Source organism: Panthera onca, chromosome E2 (assembly GCF_046562875.1).
Source record: "Panthera onca isolate mPanOnc1 chromosome E2, mPanOnc1 haplotype 2, whole genome shotgun sequence".
In the NCBI taxonomy this organism is placed as follows: domain Eukaryota; kingdom Metazoa; phylum Chordata; class Mammalia; order Carnivora; family Felidae; genus Panthera; species Panthera onca.
In genome coordinates, this window is record NC_138353.1 from 31,441,997 (window position 1) to 31,464,422 (window position 22,426).

Below are 22,426 nucleotides of genomic sequence, written 5' to 3' on the forward strand. Positions count from 1 at the left end.
AGGCACTTATATGCTTTAACAACTGATTCACATCCCTAGCTCTGAGGTATTTTGTTTGCTTGGCCATCAGTTAGCATCTTTCTGTTTTTACTGCACAGGTAATAGACAAATACAGTCACCTGATTCAAAAATTAAAACTTTATAAAGTGCTCTTAGACCACTATCCCCAGTCTCTGACCTTCTTGACCTCCTAGGTGTTTTGCTGTGCATTTACGGATATATAGATGTACTGTGGACACATACGTGTTTTCTTTTTTCGTTTCCGTAAATGGCTATTATGCTAATACAAATCAGTACCGAACTTGGTTGTGTTACTTAATACGTCTCATGTTTGGAAATCGTCCCATGTTAGAACATATAGTATAAATCCGTTGTATCTATTTTACTTAATTGTTGCAGAGAAGTCCATAGTATGGCTATACCGTAGAGTAGTATCATTCCCGATGGACATTTAGGTTGTTTCCCGTTTTATTTTATAAGCAGTTCTGCAGAACATCATGATCTGTTTGGAACTGAAATAGTTCAAACAATTAACTGAACAGTGTGCTAGTTTTGAGAATATTTATATTGATAGGGGAAAAAGTGACAATCAGCTGTCAGAAATGCCCAAGTAAAGCTGGTTATTATGGTAAGTCTTTTTGTCACACGGATTCAGATGTACAGAAGGTCAGACTACATATTGGAGGGAAGCCCTTATGGTGATAGCATTCTTTTGCATGGTATGGTGTTTTCCATGTCCCTTATTGGCTAATGCTCACGTTATAAAGAGGTATCACTGATTATGTAAAGGATGGCTTGCTGATTCGGATATGCATGCATGCATATAATAACCATTCCTCAGCCTCTCACAAATCCCATAGAAGGTGTCAGGAAGTTCTTTCAATGGATCAGCTAATTTTGCCAGAAGGTTGGGTGGGGGCGGGGACGGCTCATGAGAAGTTCTACCTACTAGGGATCGCAGATGCTGTCCTTCCTCTGGACTGGAATTGGTAGCTGCTGAGATGTCCACCAGTTGCCTCCGGGTTGGTGGAAGAAATGAGGCATATACATGCAGTCAGATGCATTCGTAGAAGGGCAAAATGAAAACTTCCAATCTGAGTAAGTGTATATTAAGGATTCTAGACGACGATTTTTTAAATAGCTCCCATTAATTACTGTCAGGTTTGGGGAATAACTCAAAGTTCAGTTACAGTGCTATCGAGTAGAGGTTTGCTTTGGTGAAAACCAGCAACTGACCCGAGACTAGCACGCCTCTGGAAATTATCCTTCCAGAGTACATGAAACATTGGGTATTTCACATTCCTTCAACTTCGTTTCATTGGATTTCTCCAAAGCTAAAAATGTTTGTGCATCAAAGAACATTATTAACAAAGTGAGGAGACAACCTTGGGAATAAGGACAAAATATTGCAAATCGTGTATCTGATAAAGGTTTAATGTGCAGAATATGTAAAGAGCTCCTGAAACCGAACAACAAAAAGACCGTCTAACTTAAAAATGGGCAAAGGACTTGATTAGACATTTCTCCAAAGAAGATCTACAAATGGCAAATAAGTACATGAAAAGATGTTTAGCGTCATTAGTTATTAAAAAAAAAAAGTTAGTGGAATCAGATATAGAATGTAAGCATATCATCGACAGTTACAGAGGGATCCAGGTAAGGAACTAAAAATACAGAAAACACTATTTTTGGTTATTCGTTGCATAACAAATCACCCCAGGACTAAGTGGCTTAAAACAGCCACAGTTGTTATTTTCTCACAGAAGGCTTTCTGTGTGTTGACTGGGGCCCAAGGATAGAAGCTGCTTCTGCTGGCCTCACTGGGGGTGTTCCCTCACTCTAGTCAGGTCTGTAGCAGCTGGGGCAGAAAGGCCGGATTCAGTGAGACTCTATGTTTTAAGGCCTCTCTCTCTCCAAGTGGCCTTTCCGTGTGGTCTCTGTAGCCAAGATACAGCCTTCTTGCATTGAGGCTTAACTCCAAAAAGCACGAGGGTCATGCCTGGAGACTGGTTTCCACAGTCACCACTCACACATACGCAGAATTAGGACAAGCCAGATTCTCCTGTACCATTGCAGGAGGCCAACAGATAGTATCTGAAGTTGACAGATCACGAAATAGCAGCATTAGAAACAAGTCCAAGGGTGAGATGGACTAAATGGGAGACTTTTTTTTCCCCAGTAATTTCTACACCCGGCATCGGACTCGAACTCATGACCCCAAGATCAAGAGTCACAGGCTCTCCCGGCGGAGCCAGCTGGGCAGCCCTAGATGGGAGACTCGTGCTTTTTCATTATATAACCGCTTCTGTATCATTAGGTGTCAGACTGGAAGCGTACATTGTTTCATTAATGTCAGAGGGTAGTGGTTTGGGAACATGGCTCTGAGGCCGGAGTGCTGGCGTTCATATCTTGGCCACATCACTCACAACCTCTGACCTTGGGCAAATTACACAAGCACCCAGTGCCTCGCTGTTCCCATCTGTAAGATGGGGATAATAATCGTGCCAGCCTCGTAGGGTTATTAGGATTATGGGAAACAGACACGGAGAACCCCACCTGGCATAAAGTAGATCCTTAAAAACTGTTTGCTACTAACAGTTACGACATTAAAAAAGAAAAAAAGCCAGCAAGCCCACAGTGAACTAAGGTTCCCGAGACCTGGATTCGAGTCTCCTGACTCTGGCACAGAAGTGTTGAGCTCATGTCTGTTTAACCTGAGGCAATATGAGGTAAGGATTAGCTCCTAAGAACAGAGGTTTGTCAAGTATGAAGTCTCCGAGAGCTAGCCAGGGCTGTCAAAAATTACCTTGGCAAAAAGAGAACTCCCTCCCTTCTTGGAGAGAGTTCCAGGTTCTTTACGGTTGAACTTGCTCCTTCCTCCTCCAACTATAACCACTACGGAGAAATAATTCACAGACTCACTCACTGCCTGTCCAGAGACCTTTCTCCTGGGAAAGAACTTTATAAATCATGTTCAGTTAGTGGCCATAACTCCCAGGTGCTTACACAAGACCCAACTGGAAAAGGACATTAACTTGGAACCAATTAAATGGCTTCTAGTCTGCATTCGCCGGCCTCCCAAACGAATCTCTCCCAGAAGGCTGTTCACGTGGTCCACCCTAGGTGAAACCGTAAAGGAGCTAAAAATGGGCTTTGGAGACCCCCACCTCTCCCGCTCGCCCTAGGGAACGCAGAGCTCACGTGTACCAAGAAGCAGCGTGATCTGAGAGGCGACTCAAAATACTCTCCTCCTTAGAAGTAGCTGCGCTGCGAAACGCCTTCCCCGCTTTTGTCCCCTTTCACCTGCGAGAAGTGAATTAATGGTACGCTTCCTGGCACTGGTCGGGAGCCAGAGTAAGCCCACTGTGCTGTCCTGGCACCCCTCCATTCACACCACACAGGCAGGCCGCTTGCCGATGGCACCTGTCCATAGGACCCCAGACTCGTAACTTACCAGTGGCTGCCTTTGGGCACCAGAACCTTCATGAGTCAATCTTCAGCTAGGAAGTGCAGTTTAAATGAGGGACAGCGGGTCTCCCAGGTCCCGTGGTCTCACTCGAGCTAACCTACCAGATGGTGCTGCAGAGAAAGCATAATGGACCCTCAGTCAGGTATTCTGTGCCGACTCCCAGGTGGCCTTGACTGCAGAACCATTCTTCCAAAAAGTGTAAATTCTAGCTTAGCAGTCCGCTGAGAAGCGGGGCTCCCTGGCAGGCCAGGCATGGGGGCAGGAAGTTACAGCAGCTAATCAAGTCCTTGCTGTGCTGTCCTGACTCACTGGCGAGCCCTGGCCCGGTCCCAGCTGACCCCACTCCTGTAACGCTCAGCGAGGAGCTGGACTTCTCCATTAATCGGCCTGCCTTCAGGAACTTGTAACAGGCCTCTTGTTCCCAGACTCCTCTATAATGACATTCTGCACAAGCAGATGTCGTCCTTTGATTCCTTCTGACCTTCTGAATTTTGGCAAATGAGAACGCGCCCGGGATCCACAGTGAGGGCCTTACGGGTGTCTTTCCTGCGCAAAGACTCTCTCGTCTTTCCACGCCACCCCCGTCCCTAGCTGGCACGTAGCAAGGACGTGGCCCCGCTCCTCTTCCCCGCTGGTAAAAAGCCTTCTTCCCCGGAGCCAGAGGGGGCTGTGAGATGAGGTGGCCAGTACTGGTCCACGCGTGAGTATTTACCAGATGTGACTCTGGGGCCCTGGGGCTGTCTCCGCTCGACAGATGAGCAAATACTGCCTGAGTGCCCTTCCCAAGGTCACCCTCCAAGCGAACACTGGTGCTGGGAGAATGAGATCACCCAGACAGCGAAGGAACCGCAGCCCCAGCTTTCAAAGCCCTGAAGTGTGAGATCTTTCGACCTCCCATTCAGGTCGCGGGAGTACAAGACCGTTAAGTAATGAATAGATCGCGGCTCATCTCCCCACTTGCTTTCTCTGCAGAGATGCCCAGGCGGGACAGTTATGGCTGTGATGATTAATTAATAAGCCCACCCAGTTAACCTGAAGTTTGGAGGCCACACTACAACCCTAAGGCAGTCTCCCTGGCAGCTCCGCCTTCCTTCCCGAGGCTCCGAGAGCACTGGCGGTGTCTCGGGCGGTGCAGCAAAACCGGGCTGGGGGGCTTCAGAATGTGGTCTGCCTTCTATTGAAGTGCGAGTTTTAAAAACCCCTTTCAAACCAAGTCACTTTAGAAGCAGACCCAGCGCTGACTCAGAGGCCCGTTCAGTGTTCCGTGGCTCCCAGCGTATAGGATTACCCTGCTTCCTCAGCCTGAATCCACAGCCCCCAGAGAAAAAGAGGAGCATAAAATGGCTGTGAGTTGAGTTCCGAAGATACACATCGGGTGAACTTGGGAGTACGGGAGGTTTCGGCGCTCCTTCGTCTTTTCTGTCCCATGGCAAGGGGAACAAGGCATCAAAGCCATTAGGACAGTCAGGTTCAGGGCCCTCCTCCCTCCCAGCCCTGGCGTGGGGAGTGGGGAGTAGCCTGTCAGCCTGGAAAGAGTCTTAAGGAGGAGATTTTGCTTCATCAAGCCAACACTGCGTGTGGGTCAAGCAGAGGGGTTTACTCATGAGACGACCCGATTCCTAAAGGAGTTCTAGAGCTTTCTGCAGAGTGCGGGGCCAGAGATCCTATCACGCCCCTGCATGAAACCCTCCCGTACTTTCCCATCTCGCTTACAGTAAAATCAGTCTTGACGGTGGCTTCCCAGACCCTGGACTCCTCTGATCCCCTCCCCTCCTTCCCTTCATCACCCTCCCTCAGCCACAGCAGCCTCCTTGCTGTCCCCTAGAACATGCCCAACTTGTCCCCTAAAATACTCCTCCCCCCCCCCCCCCCGGAGAGATACCTAGCACAACCCCTGTGGCCAGCACCCTTCCCCCACCTTTCCAGAGCAATTGTCTCCAGCAGAAACCGTCTTGGGATCTGTTTGCTTCCGTTGTGTGGCAGAGAACCGTTCTCGTCTTGCCCCCGTTCTTTCCTTCTTCCTTAGTGTAGAATCTTGGTTTTGACAGAGGAGAGAAGAACACAGGGCATCCAGCTAAAAACCTACACTCCCAGCCCCTTCTGGCTTCTAGTCAGTGAGATCGAGGCAGGCGTGGCTTCCTGTCCTCCCTTAAAAGGAGGCGGTAAACACACATTTTACCCCTCTGCCCCTTCTCCTGCTCCCTGGGACTGGAGATACGGTGGTCGGAGTGCCCTGGACCATGAGGTGACCTCAAGGGTGGTAGCCGTCAGCTGAGAATGGCGGAGCAGAAAAGTGGAGGGAAGGGTCTGGGTCCTGGATGTCTCTGGACTGCTGTCCCATGACCTCCCCAAACTCCTTTAACGTGAAAGACTTCCATCTTCTGTAGGCACCGCGGTTTCTAGTCCCTCTTGCTGGCAGCTAAATGCAAAGTCTATAAGCAATGCACGTGTTTGTTATCTGTCTTCCCCCTCCGTGACACTTGGGATGTTGTCCTAGTTCACTGCTATCTGTAGATCCTGGTACCTCATAAATATTCGTTGAATAATGAATGAATGAACGAATGAATGAATGCACAGAGAAATGACAATAGTCTTTCTGCCCAAATCTGGGCTTCATCAGTAGGGCAGGCACATAGTAAGCTACACTGTCATCCTTCATCACTGGAGCCAGAAGCATAGATATTTATACGGGCAAGATGATTTTTACTATCTAAAGGTTAGCGGCAGAAACAGAGCCATTCAGTTCCTGGGGCTGTGAAATGGGGATTTGCTTTGGGTTTAAGACTAGGATGTCTCCAACATCTCTGGAGTCCAGACGCCTCGTTAGCACAGCCGCCTTGAGGCCACAGTTGCACGGACGTCTTGCCCTTCGACGGGAGAGCTGCAAGGAAGTGTGATTCTCTTCCGGTCACAAAACCTCCCTAAGCAAATAGAGCGGTGTCATACCTCCGATCTTCCCTTTGATCTTGGGATGACATGGCAGCTCGGAGAATCCATGGATTCTTTGGCTAGAGCAGAAGAGAGCCCGGTGGAATCTCTGACCCGCATGGATATTACCTCTGAGGGGATTAGGACTTGCCTGAAAAATTGGTTTATGCGTCAGAGTAACAGTGACTGGTAAAACTTTCAATTCTACCAGTAGAGGAAGTGCGGTTCAAAAGAAAGATGCTGGACTACCGAATGACCTCCGTTCTGGGCCCAGCATCGTGACTTACGGAGCAAGCGTGGCCTCGGCTTCCTCTGTCTCCCCAAAAGGGTAACACCTGTCTTGCCTACCCTCATCGTGAGGGTCACGTGAGATAAGGTGTCTGGAGGTTAACCATGTTGGTATGTAAAATCCCCGTTTTCTAGAGATGGGAGGAACCTTAAGGATTGTCTCACGCAACCCTTCACTTTACAGACCTGAGCACCGATGGGCCGGAAGTCACGGTTTTGCTTCAGGCCACAGGGTAAGGTGGTGGCAGGGCTGGGGGTCTTGAATTCCCTGACCGGTGTTCTTCCACGAGCAGTGGCCCCTGGTGGTATTATGCCTCCTTTGATTGCGCCTTGTGCTTTTACGGTTGTTACTGTAACATTGGTTATGTAGCGGGGAAATTCTAAAGAAGTAAGGTTCCGATGCAAGTTGTTTTCAATCATGTGTGCTTTCCACTGTGTTTACTGTGGCTCTAACAACGTGCCAAAGTCTGCCGTAGGCTTGGAGGGGACAGCAGTGGGCAAAGCAGACAGAACTCCCTGTCTTCAGGGAGTTTATTTTACACACACACACACACACACACACACACACACACACACACACCCCAAACGGTATTCAGTGTTGTGTAGAAAAACAGGGCAGGGAAAGAAGATCGGGAGCACTAGGGTAGGAGTTGGAGGGAAGGGGAGATGTTTCTGTCGTAAGTGGGGCAGTCAAGATAGGCCTCACTGATTGGATTATGTTTGAGCAGTGACCTGAAGGCTGAGAGAGCAAGCCACATGGATGTCTTTAGGGGAAGAATTTTCAAGGTAGAAGAAACAGCAGCTACTAAGACCCTGAGAGTGTTCTTTGCCTGTTCCAGGGAGAGCAGACGAGCCAGTACAGACTGGCACAAAGGAAGCAGTGGGAGACGGTGGAAGGCGTTGAGGGTCAGAGAGCCGCACGGGGAAGGGGTAGGTCACAAAGGGACTTGCGGACCGTTGTAAGAATTTCGACTTTGACTCAGCTTTGAAACCAGTGCAGAGCAGAAACTCATCGGAAGGCTGGTATGCCCTTGATGAATCGGCATTTCGCTTTCGCCCACCATTTTCTACTTCTGAGTTTGCCCCACCCTGTTGGTGTTGGGCTGCCCCGAGTTTTCTACTGTGAGTGCTCTTGACCTGTTCATGAATGTTCTTTAAGGAAGAGAAGAGAAACAAAGGCCCAGTAGCCTCATGTCCGGAATAAGGTTAAAATAAATTTCGGAGATGTTTCTCGGCCTCCCAAAACCAATTAAGCGGGTTACACGGAAGTATTTCTAAAAACAGCCGTACAGTGGAGATAGACTGACAGGTGAGCAGATGGGGGAACCATCAACTCAAATTTATTTCACAGCTTACAACTCAAATGAGCATTCCAAAGTCAGAACAGCTGGCCCTTTATTCTGTAAGCCATTGTCCTTTGCTTGGCTCATCTCTCAGGAGTATGAGTGGATTATGCTCCAGTGGCTGTCTGTCTGTCGGTCTTTGACTTTGCAGGGAAAAATCCTTTGTAGAAACCAGGCTTTTGACGTAAATCAGATTTCTCCGTAATGCCTGCTTCTTGCATGGGTTATGAAGTTTCTAGATTCTGCAAATCAGTGACATTGGCCTGTCAGCTTTCGTTTTCAGAAGTGTATCCATAACCTACGTGACTGTTATTGTCAGATTCTGAGTAAATGGAATTTAATCAAATAGTCAAAAAGCAAAATCTTCAGATTTGTCAGAAGAAACATATATATATGTACATATATATACACACACACACATATATATACCTATGTATGTATATACATATTATGTGTGTGTGTATATGTGTGTGTGTGTGTGTGTGTGTGTGTGTGTGTGTGTGTATGTGTGTGTGTGTATGTGTATATATATATATTATGGTATGGCTAAAAATCACAGCTGCCTTGAATTGATGGTCATAAGTTATTCTGGAACCTTTCTGAAGTTTGAGACTGTCCCATGCAAACTTGACTTAAGTTTCAAGCAGCGAGGAAGTCCTGAAATTTGGAAAGGGTTATCTTTGGTCAATCACGGTCCTTTGTGGGATACTGTGCTGACAGGACAGCAGAGAAACTGTATTCTCTGGCAGAAAAGAGGGCTTGATGCTAGCCGGTGGGGATTTTGTTCCAGTAATTGCATCAAATTGGACCTTCTGCCATGCTGCAGGGATAGCATTAATATCACTCATTAAGTCATACTCCCTGTATGCTTCCCTCCCAATGGCAGAGTCGCTGGCAGAATATATTTTCTTCCAAAGTGTTTGTTTTCATTGTTGCCCTTTAAAAATAATGAGTTCATTCTATTCCCTTGCAAGGAAAGTTACTCTAGACTGCTTTGAAATTGTATATCTTTTGTTGGGCACATTTCTGCAATGATTCCATAGCTTTGTGTGCTGGGGAACCCAACCCGGCCTCTCTTAAAGCTCCTGACCAAGCTGCCTCAGACTTGATACATATAATCGTCCAGCCTATTTGACCTTTATATTGTTACCCTTGGCCAGGTAGAAGTCATGCAAGTTTCAGGTGACCCTATCATGTGACCAGAGACCAAAGGTCAGCAGCTCCTAAATGTTGAGCTGTCAAGGTAGCCCATTCATCACTATCATTATATAACTGACAAGCCGACAAACGAACCTCGGGATGAAATTGTTCTCAATCCTCTGCCCCCTGGGTTTACACCCCAGCGGTAGGCCAAGCAGTCTCGCATGTTAAATGGTTCCACGGGCCTATCGGAGTCCCCGGAGTAAGGGAAGGACTCCAAGAGACCTGTTCTATGTGCCAGACCCTGCAAAGTCACCGGTTGTTTGCTCAGGGAGCCATGCTGCAAGACTCTAAGAGCCAAGCCTGAGTCCCGTGTCCTCTGAAATGGACGCGACTCTAATGTGAGCTCTTCATGGGCCCAGACACACCCTCATGGCCCCCCTCCCACGTTCCACCTGAGCATCTTTGTGGTCTTTTGTGACAGGTTAACATGTTCTCACAAACTGGCCCGATCTGAAGAGTCCCTTGTGAAAATTGCCGACGGACCAGACCCTCCCCTGGAGGGTCTGACCTGGGGCTAGATGCCTTTGGAAAACTGTATTTTCGACAAGGACCCAAAGTGATTCTTCTGATGTTGGTATTTTGGAATCATACAAAGAGCTTGAGATTTGGAGTCAGGTGGTTTTGCCAAGTCCTGTCTCTATCCTTTGTTTGGCTGTGGAATCGAGGACAAGTCCATTAATCTTCTGGGCCTCAGTTTCCATTTTGAAGACAACTCTTTATTTAAAGAGACGTATGAAGTGCCAGGCACTCGGTATTTATTATGGGCTATTTGTAATGTTTTTATTAGCATTATTACTCCCCCTTTGGTCTGAGGGGAGATGTCACTGGAGGGCCACTGGCATAAGATAGAATTTCTTTATAGTTCTCTCCCCTAGCAACGAGAACGTCTGAAGTTTTTAAAGAAGCAGTCTCAGAGGGGTAAGGAGATGTGAGGGTAGCACAGTATAGTCACGGGCTGAGAAGAAGCCCCGGGGGGAAGCGGAAGGTGTTAGCAGTAGAAGGGAAAAGGGCAAGGTACTCCTGGACCTGAAGGAAAGACTGGAGGGGCCTTCGAGCCATTCTTTTGCCACAAAGCGTCCCCGACTTTTATACCAGCAAGAGGCTCTTTTGACCCATTTCTCTTCATCCCCTGACTTCCCCGAAGTACGAACAGGACATCGTTATCCCTTACCCCAGATTCTTCCCCTCTTTGGTGGAGTCCGCCATTAGCCAGGGGGGGCTCTTAGCAGTGACGTAGAGCGGGAAGAAGCCCTGGGTCCGTGCGCCAGGGGGCCGGGAAACCCTTTTCAAAAGAACTCTCTCTTTGGAGTCCCAAGTTGGAACTCTGGATGGTTTTTTTCCTTCACTTCACAAAATAAAACCCCAAACCCTAATGTTCATGGTTATTGGGCTCTATAGCGTATTCGTGTTACATTTCAGAGAAATCGTAGGCAGTAGAAGAATTGGGAACTGTGAAAAACACCGTTTACCTGGAGAAGGCCTTTGGAGTCCCAAACAGATGTGGAGAACACAAGTCCTTGGCAAGAGCTGGGCCTTGCCAGTACTGTTCCCTTCGCTTCCCAGTGGGTAGACGGACCCCGCGAGTACGCTGACTGATTGCGGGTAGACAGCAGCCTTATCCGTGCTTGAAAAACGGCTTGGTTAGCCACGTGGCGTTAGGCACAGGCATTCCAAGGCATCGTGGGGACATTTGGTTTTTAACGCACCTAAGCAGACTCTTTCTTCTGTCAGGCTTTTCACGTCTTCCCTGAAGTGTGAACCCCCCGAGTAGACTCTTACATGACCAGAAGTGAAGCCAAGCCTACTTTCTCAAGTGGTTGTGGTTGAAAAATACCACCAACAAAAAAAAGGGTATATTGATCTGAAAAAAAGAAAAGAGGAAAAAAAAAAAAAAAGCTGACCCATGGGCCAAAGTTTGGCTTTTCCTCACTCTGATGTGTGTTGACTTTACTGATCTGGAAACATTAACATGTGGTACAGAGGCAAGAGGTTAAAAGCCTTTCAAAGAGAGGGTGAACATGCCCTTTGTTGAAGCTCATTTAGCAATTGGATTTGCTTGGTGGTTCTGCAGTAGGTAAACTGAGTTATACAGATTTAAGAAGCTGATTTTATAAAACCAGCTTTGTCAAAGTAGACCATTATGGTAGCTATGACAGGGCAGCTCTTTATTTTCAGAGTTGTCCACGGTGCTGTGATGGCAGTGACGGAAAGTCCGAGAAGACAAATCCCGAATTTGTCAGCTCACTCGCTCTTCTTTCGAAAAGCGTCACTTATGATAAACTGGACCGTGTGTTCTTCTCATGACTAAGACAGATTATTTGGAGCAAAGCCTAGTGAGCCTAGCAAAACCAGTGCAGTGGACTGGTCTCTTACTCGAGGTTAGATTTGAAATGTGGTGTTGAAGGTAGACATCACAGACAGTGAGAATTATGCGTGAAAATCCCTGAACTTGTACATAAGGTACTGTCCAGGATTTAGATTGTATGGTATAGGAAAAATACTTCTGTTTAGACACTGGAATCACCCTGGGTGGCAAGATGCTGTAGCACTCTTGGTCCCGTCGAGAAGGGGAAGAATGGAGAACTTTCCGATCCTGTGTTGGTCTCTTGCTCCCTCCAAAGCATAAGAGGCCATAGAGGAGATTGTTGCCCAATTATATCCTTACTTCCCGCTATTTTCATGCTGATCCAGGCCACTGGGTTTTGCAAGTTAAATGTAGATTTGATGGGAAGCCTCGCATGCTGGCTTATATCCTTTGAGGGAGTGCGTTCTGATGTGGCTGATATCCTAAAACAGACTCCTGTTTAACATCAGCCAGAATGACTGTCAACTCCTCGTTGTAAATTACAATTCTGGAAAAAACTCTGACTTGAAGAGAAGTGTACTCTTTTCGTCACTGGGTATTTCCTGGTGAAGTTGTTAGTTTAAAATTTTTTTAATGTTTATTTTTTAGGGAGAGAGAGAGACAGACAGACAGAGCATGAGCGGGGGAGGGGCAGAGAGAGAGGGAGACACAGAATCGGAAGCAGGCTCCAGGCTCCAAGCCGTCAGCCACAGAGCCCGACGCGGGGCTCGAACTCACGAACCATGAGATCATGTCCTGAACCAAAGTCGGACGCTTAACGGAATGAGCCACCCAGGCACCCCTGAAGCTGGTAATTTAAATCACTCTCACCTTTAGGAATGTGATCTCTTTCATTTTCATTTATAAGCGTTACAAGCGCCTCTGGCCAACATTGAATAATGAGTTGTATTTTTTAAATAGGACCTGTACTTTGGGGCTCCTGGGTGGCTCACTGAGTTAAGTGTCTGACTCTTGATTTTGGCTCAGGTCATGATCTCACGGTTGTGAGATCGAGCCCCATGTCGGGCCCCGCACTGGGTGGGGAACCTGCTTAAGATTCTCTCTCTCCCTCTGCCCCTCTCCCCAGCTCACACTCTCGGGCGCACGAGCTCTCTCTCTCTCTCTCTCTCTCTCTCTCTCAAAAATTAAAATAGGACCTGTATCTATACATAGAGGAAAAGGAGGTCGACGCATAATTATACATCTGTGTGACATTTTACCTATTTTAAAGGGCTTTTGTATACATATTTGGTTTTATCTTCACATAATCCAGTGAAGCAGAGAACCACTAGTTTCCTGTAACATCTAAGGAAACTAACAGGTTGAGAGATTTTTCCCAGGAGCACAATCACAAGTAGTTTATGCTCTTAGAAGATGAACACGTGTCTTTCATTTCTGCAGACTTTATAGATGCTTATGGCGAAACTCAAAGTCATCAGAACGAAAAGGAAGTTTTGTCAGTCATTTGCTATAATAATAGTCCTTCTAGAACTTGAAGGGGAAAAAAAAGCTTTGTTCCTCCTTCCCCTCCTTGAAATGGTTTGGAATCTCCTGAATATGTAAGTTTGTCAAGAACGGCTAAGTAGTCAGGGGACAGGGCCCCTTTCGTCCACATGGAAACGCATGACAACAGTGGAATGTGGTAGAAGGGGCAGCCGGCCAGATGCCCAGGTCTGGCCCAGGCCTGGCTCTCCCACTTTCCGTCAGTTAACTGTGGGTGAGGCAGCCCTCACAATGGGGATCAAATACCCACCTCCCGCATCTCCCTTAGTTTGTAAAACTCGAAGTAACACAGCGCTGGGTACTAAGAGTCTTTTGGACATTTAAACAATATACAGAATGTAATTCTTGTAATCGGGAGCTGCTCTCTTCTTTCCCACTAAAAGATTCCCTCTTAGGAGTTTATTTTTCTTGTCCGCTCTGCAGTGTGTGGCTAGTAATATTTCCCCATCAAGTTCTGGGTTTTTCTGTATTTTTTTTTTTTTTTGAAGCTGGCTTATCTTGCCGAATCTTCTAGCAGAAACCGTTTCTCCTGAAATCTTTATCATGTCACCAAGAGTTATGTAAATGCTACCTGTCCTTCTTTATTTGTTGCAAAATTTAGGGACAAGGAGGAAGACCGTATATGTTTTCTTAAAATCAATGGCCAGCACATTACTGTAAAACCTATTGATTAAAAACACAAAGTATAATGTTAGTCATTTAGTCTGTGAAGTGATGCAATAAGGGAAGAAATTTATCCTTTGACTTTTGCATTAACCTTTTATTGACTGCTTGCATACCCATAATTAACACACACTTTAGCTAAAGTGGTTAATTTTAGCACGGTGACCAGTGCTCGCTAATGTAGCTGAAATCCGGATCACCCAGATGTAAGTGTCGCCCTGGGGGAAATCAGCGGGGCTGAGGCCCTGTGTGAGTTACACCTGTGGGGAGAGAGTCTGCTCCCATCGGCCAGCCAACACTTTTCCGTTGCGTCCTGTCGTGTCACCAGGTCCTTCGGGGCGATCCATTCCTAGTATCGAGAGGTTTTGGGGGTGGCTCATAGCATCCTTGGAATCAAAATAAAGTGCATTCGAGAGGGAGAGCGATGCCATATGTGTGATTTTCCTTTGCTCTCTTGGTAATGCTTCACAAAAGGGGCCAGGGGGCTTCTGGGTAGCTTCAAGTTCATTTGCTCACCAAGAAGCATTAAAAACAGGATTTGCGTGGGGCGCCTGGATGGCTCAGTCAGTTAAGCATCCAACTCTTGGTGTCAGCTCCAGTCATGATCTCACGCTTCGTGGGATCAAGCCCCGCCTCGGGCTCCACGTTGACAGCGTGGAGCCTGCTTGAGATTCTCTCCTCTCTCTCTCTCTCTCTCTCTCTCTCTCTCTCTCTCTTTCTCTCTCTCTCAGTCTCAAAATAAATAAATAAACGTGTAAATTTTAAATAAATGAATAAAATAGGATTTTAGGATGCGAATAGAGAGAACAAGGTTGAAAGGGGAAAAGGTCATTTTCTTCCTGTTTGAGTGGGTCCAGAATGATCTACTCTCCTTGGGAGCGTGGAGTTTAAGGAATTTTTTTTTTTTTTTCAACCTTCTTGAGAGAAGCCATCCAGCTGTGGTCATTAAAACCAGCTTATCTGCGTGCAGAGACCTACTTGGATGACAGCAGCACCCCCTTGTTTTCTGGGTAGAAGTGTGTCTCAAGTAGAAACACCGTTTGAACCAAAAACAAAGGCCAGCGATGGTCCCTACACACACTACACAGTGTCGTCACCCGCCTCTCAGTTTGGAGGCAAGACCGTCCACGTCCCCTTGGCAGGCAGGCCCATGGCACACGGATGTTGTAGCAAAAGGCGGGGGGGGTGGGGCGGGAGTAACTGACAGGTGGGGAGCATGGCCAGCACATCAGCCAGGCTGACTCTTTGGTCGCAAGTGACAGGAAACCCTAACTCAATAACGAATTGTGAAACTGAAAAGAGTCTAAGCATACCCGGCTTCAAGTGCGGCTCGATCCAGCTGTGAACAGGATCGCCCAGGAGCCAGCCCCTTGCCGCGCGTAGCAAAATGACCGCGGCGGTCCCAGAGGGTGCGGCCTGATGGCTCACAGGAGAGGAGAGAGGCTCTTGCCGCAGCCCCCACGCCAGTCCTCTGGTTTAGCGTCTCACTCTGGCCCTGGATTGGGTCACGTGCTTCCCTGTGAGCCTCTTCCCGTGGCTGGGTGAGTGTGGTGTGCTCCTTGGGTGGAGCCAGTCAAGGCTCTCCCCTGCTGTAGACATGAAGCCGATCCCACCAGACCCCATGGCCAAGCATGGGGAAGGGACAGGTTGCCTGCAGGAAAAGTCCCGTCTTCTCGGTGCGGGAAGGTAGGGATAGACACAGGCTGCAAACGTTCACCGGGGTCAGCATTCCTAAAACACGCCCTGAGAGAACTTAGGGCCCCTTTATTTTGCATACCGTAGAGCGTTTGTGCCAAGCAACAATCCGACTTTCTCTCCCGCAAATGCCAAGTCAGTCTGGAAGAGCCGCCGCTCAGAAAGTCGGACGACGGCGCCTTTTGTTAATTCTAGGTCTTCGGGAACAACTGTTGGGTCTTTCCGAATCTGAGCGTTTTCGCCCGTCGCTGGAAAGCTGTCGCAGCTTGGATACGTACACCTCAGCATCCTGGAGCATCACATTGCGATAGGATTCAGCCACGGGCTCCATTTGGCTCGAGCCAGAAAGAACTGCTTCCGAATCTCCAGAGCTTCTAGAGAGAGCCGGTCCGGAGGCCCCCCACTCAGCTGGTATGAAGGGAGGGCACTGTCACAGGGACCACAGGCAGCTCGCTCTACGCTTGACTTTACCATCTGTCCTTCGCTCGTGCTCATAGTAGACGTAACGGCAGTGGTAATAATATGTAATATCTGCTGAGTGCTTCCTGCATGCCCGGCAGTGTTCTGAGCACTCCGCATGTATTAATCGATTTAACCTTTGCAACAGCCCCGTAAGTAAGTGTTAGCATCATCATCATCATCCCCACTCGCTCACCGTTAACCACGACGCTTCGACCTCCCTCCTGCCCCGTCTTAGGAGATGAGCCAAGAAGAGGCAGAATGAGTGATCTGAGCAAGGGAAGTTAACACTGAAAAGGGGCTGTGCCTTCAAGCAATTCTCAGTCCCCTCTTTCTCAGAAAGTTCCACGGTCTGGCACGGTGTCGACTCAGACAGTTCGATCTGAGGTGGCCGTGACCTTCCTCTCCTGTGGGTCAACGCATCACCCGAAACGGCGAGCCCTCTGCTGGGCCCCATCGCCACCTTTTGGAAATTGGCCAGGAGCACTGGTATTAAAGGGAGTTTCAAAGCGACCTGGAAAAATCTGAATTAAGACCGTAAAGAAACCCAACCAAGGGCTCTACGTTTAGCCCAGAGGGAGGCAGTGAATGTACACAGCTCCTAGGCTCTCAGGGCCTGGATGGAAAGGAGCTGGTGCCCGTACCAGCCAGGCTTTGGGTTGCAGAAAATCGCAGAACCAGAAGAAAACCTTTACCCAGAAGAAAAGCTGGTGGGAAGCTTCTAGAACGCGGCCGAAGCCAACCTCTGCAGCAGAGGATTGAATATTTGTAACGCTTTCTCAAAGTGAGGGGGCAAACCCGCTTGACAGGTGAAAAAGCATCTCTATTGACTTTTTACAAACCTTATGATATTCTAGGTGGATCGACACTTATCATAGCCCTTTAATCTGCCAGCCAGGATAATGTGCGCGCAGATAATTTATCCGCTGAGAGGTTGAAATGCTCAATTTGGAATAACTTTCCCTACCTAGTAAATTGAGCATCACTCTGTGATTCTGAAGCAGAGAGAAAGCACAATTTGCAAAGCTGTGCCGAGTCCCTTTGTAATTAGTCGCAGCTTCCCCTGAATATTAATTCCCTCCCATGCCTTTCATGTGATTTAGAGACTGTCTCTAGAACTACAGAGACGCACCCTCAGAACCACGACAGCAAGCGACAGAGTGTCAAACACCTATTATTAAGTAGCCTGCAGAATGCACCCTCTGTTCTTTAGTGCTGTGTGGGGCTTATCAGTGCAAACAGTTTAATATTTATGCTAAGAGGATTGTCAAAAGCAGCTTCTGTTGCTTTAATTCTTGTTTTAAATAAATAATGAGAACATTTAAACACATTACTCTTCTTGGGGCCCTGAGGTCAGCTAATCTTATTATTTATGAAGTGATGTGCTACATAATAGTACTTAGCGCATGTTAACAGACGCTATTATCAGGGTCTGATGCGGGGAGCCGAAGATATATTGGAATGTTATGTGTAATGTACGACGAATTGAGTGCATAGGATGCCGGTATAGCAATTAACCACGCGAGAAAATAGGTGTAAAGTTGAAGTATGTTTTCCCGCGGGGATCCCCTCACCATTAATAATTCCCCAGAGAAGACGATGTCTTTTCGTCACGAACCGTCTCTACCACCGCGCCCGGAACGGGGGCCAAGGAGATGCCGTTCTTTGCTCTCTTCGCAGCTGGCCCCACACGGAAGGCAGACCGTGGGCAGGACCACTTTTTAACTGATTTAGAGAACGATGCAGAGGCGGTGGGGGCGGGGAGGAACTCTTGCAGTTCTTTCAAGTGGACTCACGGTACTTCTTTTGAGTGTGTACCCTTCCACCGCCCTGCGCTCCCAGACAGCAGGGAAACTGTTCATTTCGCACTGCGATTTGTTGCATTCTCTTATTACATTCTCTCTGATCCTCGTTTTTCAGACAAATACAGCCAAAGCCACTGAGCTTTCCCAGACCAATTTTAAATAAGCCGGTCTCTCTGAGAGGTAGATGCCTGCCAGGGGGTGATGGTGTCGCCCCAACTTTTTTTTTTTTTCTTACAAGGCTATAATTTAGTTGCATATGATAATTAATTTCTCTACTATTGATGAATAATCCATTTAATAAAAACCGTGATTTAAGTGTTTTCCTTAGGGAGTAACTCTTGCTAGCCTTTTAATTTAATTTTGTGGAAGTTTTCCCCACCTATTCATCAGTGGAAATGATTATTAACCTCTATTTGCATATATCCTTATAAATCGGTCTCTCCTTGGAGTGCCTTTTTCTGAGCACAGCAAGCTGGGACACTTGTAAATCTCTAGAATCTCCAAAGTCAATCCCAGCCTGTAATATTGTTTAATCTATTCTTGGACGTTTTAATGCAGTAAATTCAATTTAATCTTTCCCAGTAATCTAGTAATACATCGAAATCCCACAAACATTTAAATCTGATAATGGCTTAATCACACACTTTAAATAACAGTTGAGATAATGAAAAAATAATTCACCATTTTAAAGGCAGAGTAACTGAATTTCCCTGGTGATTGGCTTCTGTGGAGGCCACTGGAGATAATACAAAGCAGGGAATTGAAAAAAGAAAAAGCAGTTCCGGCACCATGAAGAACAATCCTTCTGTCTTAGAAGCACCTGCTTTCTGCCTGGTGAACTCATGATCCTTTCGTCTCATCACCACCACCACCGTGGAGGATTGTCTTTGGAATGTTTGGCAGTGTCGTTCCAAACTGCACACGGGTTTGAGTCTTCTAGGAGTTTCTTCCCGTGGATTAATTACCTCTTCCTATTCTTCCAGGTGCCAGTCCCGAATTGCCCGAACTTTACCTGTGGATCAGAAGCCAGAATGTCGGCCATATTGGGAAAAGGATGATCCTTCGATGCCTCTGCCGTTTGATCTCACAGACATCGTTTCAGAACTCAGAGGTCTGCTTCTGGAAGCAAAACCCTAGAAGGAGCACAAGTCTTAGGTGGAGGAGGAAAAGATATTTTTGGCTTCCTTCCTCCAGCCATGTCATGGGCTTGGACAAGGGTAGACTTGGCCTTTAGATTGTAGAACCTGGGTCCCAGATGGAAAGAGTAGGGAGTGGAGCCCATGAATATTAAAATGTTTAAAAAATGACGCAGTGTTATAATCTGATTCGGTATGAAACAAGAACCTGCCCCCAAACTACTGTTCCCCTCTTGGATTTTTAAGGTGAGGCCTTCATCTCCCAAGGGCCATGGTGACAGAGGTGAGCCCAGCCTATGACAGAGCCCATCCTCCTTTCCACCTTCCCAAACCTGTTCAGAGACTCTAGAGTAGAAGACTCTGAAGTCATCCAGGGGAAGATGGAATCTAGATCCGTTCTGCCCAGTTTCTCATGACGCCATCTAGAGGCTGTGCTGTCCAGTAGGTAGCCGCTAACTGGGCGTGGCTTCTTAAATTCAGTTTCAGTTGTAATCAAAACTTCAGTTCCTCGACTGCCCCAGCCACATGTCAAGTGCTTAATAGCCACATGTGGCTGGTGACTAGCGTATTGGGCAGCACAGATGCAGGACCTTTTCATCATTGTAGAAAGTTCCGTTGGATCACACTTCCATAAACAGTTTGAGAGCAGGAGAGTCTCTTCTCCACGGTCTGTAGTCCCTACCCCCATGGGCGGAACGAGTCGTTAAAGAGTTGCCACTTGCCCTTCTGTGAGACAGACCTCCATAAAAGCCCGAGTTACGAGTTCTCTATCTGCCCCCAGGAATGAAGACGTGTCAGAAATTAAAATGCACTCGACATCTGTCGTGAGGAAGTTTCCCCGATCTAATGAAGGAGACCCAGCCCTGTTTGCATTGCTTCATGGATGTAGCCTGCACATGCATTTTTCTAGAATCACCCCCATTCATAGGTGGTAGGTCGAGGCCTGAGGAGCCCCGGGGCCCCGTCCTGATGACATCGGTGCATCAGAAGGGTGATGGATAGTAGAGGTTAAAATCTGGGCTCCGGTTTCAGAGTGCCTGGGTCAAAACACACACCGGCTTTGTGACCTTCGGCACGTCACCGTGCCTCAGTTTCCTCACCTGTATGATGGAGACACGAAAGGCACCGACTCACGAGGGGAAGATGAAGTGGAATAACCTGGCTACAGGCGTAGAACGAATTCTGACAGGTAGTTAGATTACCCAGTGCATATTAGTATTATTATGTGTCAGTAAAGCTGACCTGATGTAGACGTTGTCCGTCCTTCCCACGCCCATGTACCAGTTTTGTCCCTTTTTGGCTTGGCTCCTGCCCTTCGGTGACCCCAGAAATCGCGAGAGTAGTTAGCCCCTCTCCCCAGCCCATTGCCTTCTCTTGTAGTGGTTTACAGCGGTAGGTTGGAAGCTGAGCAGCTGTTCGGCCCATTGAGAGGCGCACGGAGAACCAGACTCCGTCCCGCCATTAGACCCTCCCTGATTCAAGGCAGCGCCCCCTTCTGCGGAGATAAGGGGCCGCGTTCCCCAAAGAAGCCAGGGCTTCTGGAGACTCCGTTCTCTCCGTCCTCAGTCTCCTCATCAGCAGACGAGAGACAGGGTGCCACCTCCCCGGGCGCTTGTCGAGATTAAATGAGATCGCGGAGGTATGGAGCGTGTGGCGCATAGAAATCGCAGCCCGGGGAACCCAGGCCGCGTAGCCTCCTGTTCTATTTAGTCCCAGCGCTTGTTCTGTGTTAAAGTTCCTTAGGTGCCAGTATTGAAAAATTGGGAGATTTCGTATAAAGTAAAAGCGTGTGTATTCTCTTCAGAAATTCCGAACATCTGGCAGTCCTGGGCCTCCATCCTGGCCTGGCCATGAGCTAAGCAGTGTCTTCTCGCTCTTAGGCGGGATGTGAGCCCTCCATGGCCCCTGGTGCTCCCTATTACCATTGATCCTAAACCCTACCCCTGGTGTCGGCACTCTCCAAACCCGCTTGCTTGCACCCCTGCCTTAGCAATAGATAATCATGCTTAGTGCTTAACCCCAATATGTGTGATGACTGTTGAGCTATATTTGTGAACTACTTTGTAGTAATATGTCTTGTACCTCATAAAACATTCATAAACAATAAAACTATTAAAAGGATAGAACCCGAGAGAGGCGCTCTGCTCTTTCCTCCGTGCACGCTGGTGGCTGGGCCTGCTTCCTTGGCTTGGGTGGGGCTAGTCGGTGGAGATGGTTCAAGACCTCCAGGTGGGGCCTGTGGTGCACAGCCAGGGCTGGAGGAACCACTCCCTGGAGCGAATCCAGAAGGGGAGATCTCGTTTTCGCGGAGGAAATGATGGCTTTCGGCAAGCAGGAGCTCAGCGCGTTTGAGGCTGACGTAGTCTCCACCGGGAGGTTTCGGGTGGGCAGAAGGAGGGACGGCCAGAGACGATAAAAAGTGGGTTGCGGCGGGCACTGGCCATCAATTCCGTTCCCGCGGGGCCAAGGGAAGGCCTGTTTCTCCCCCGAGAGCCAGGGAAGGACTTACCTGGGAACAGGGGCCGTGTGCGCGGTTGAGCGAGTAGGAAGCCTGGCCCTGGGGCCACCTTGAGTGAGCTGTCCCCCCCGTGCTTCCTGACGGCTTTCCCACCCCCTGGGCCCCAGCCGTCCTGAGAAAAGTGATCTGACGAGATCCCTGTGCACTGAGGTCCTCCTGACTCCCTCTCCCTTCAAACCTTTCCCTCGCTCCCACAAACCTTTCCTGACCACCTCGGTGGCAGCGGCGAGCCCCGAGCATCCAGGGCACGTCCCTGCCTTCCAAGGGCTCCTCTGTGCCAGCCCCCGTGCCGACTGCCAGGGATACGCAGGAGCCTATCGGGGGAGACGGACGGTAAACCGGCAAATAAAGAGCAAGATGGTCCTAAGTTCCAGGAAGGGAACCCACTGGGTGCTGGGGATTGATGACAGCTGGCTTAGATTAGGCGGTCAAGGAAAGAAGGTGACAGGTGATGGGGAAGAGCTTTCCAGGAAAGGGAACCGTGGTCGCGAAGGCCCTGAGGCAGGAAAGCACCGCTTCCTAACTGGGACCCCCACACCCGAGGCGCAGATCTCAACAAGGGGCAGGTGTCCTGCAGACGCCTCCAAGTGCATGAAGGGGCGCCTCGCCCTGCTGCCTCACTGCACACAGCTCCCCCCCCCCCTTCCCCCGCGGCCTCCTCAGCAGCCTCCCACCCAGGGGAGCTCGCGAGACAGAAAAGAGCGGGGTCATGGCATCGCTTGTGACACAATTTTAGTAATAAGCTTCTAAATCCATCACCAACTAAATCGAGGGATGCTGGAAATGAGATTCCATAGGCCCTAGTTAATGGACACCCCACACGCAGCAGAAGGTCTGCGTGTTTCGGGGGAAGGTGATTTCGAATGCGACTGTTGTTTTTTGGTGGTTTTCTTTCCCTTCTCCTGCTCTAGTTAAGGCTGATTTCACCACTGGGCAAATTGCATACATTTGGATCCATGCCATGCTAAATACTGTTTATTTTGGAGATCTGTCAGAGGCAAGTGCATGGAAGACGGGGGGGGGGGGGGGGGGGGGATTCTTATTTGAAAAGGCAATTCTCATCCAAGCAGAT

At 48.3% G+C, this 22,426-nt stretch overlaps 1 protein-coding gene across 2 annotated transcripts in view; it reads left to right on the forward strand.

The window, feature by feature from the left end:
- FTO (FTO alpha-ketoglutarate dependent dioxygenase) overlaps positions 1-20,959 on the forward strand; it is a 389,551-nt gene extending 368,592 nt beyond the window's left edge. The window contains exons 9-10 of one of the 2 annotated variants that reach the window (XR_009615364.3): positions 15,632-15,847; positions 18,684-18,754. Coding sequence is in view for 1 of the 2 variants with exons in the window: in XM_060650765.3 (XP_060506748.3) it covers positions 18,684-18,837 (154 nt within the window). In the remaining variant the exon portion in view is untranslated. Of the gene's footprint in view, positions 1-15,631; positions 15,848-18,683 lie in introns of both variants that reach the window. The other variant, XM_060650765.3, reaches the window with a different exon arrangement.
- The last annotated feature ends 1,467 nt before the right edge of the window (positions 20,960-22,426 follow it).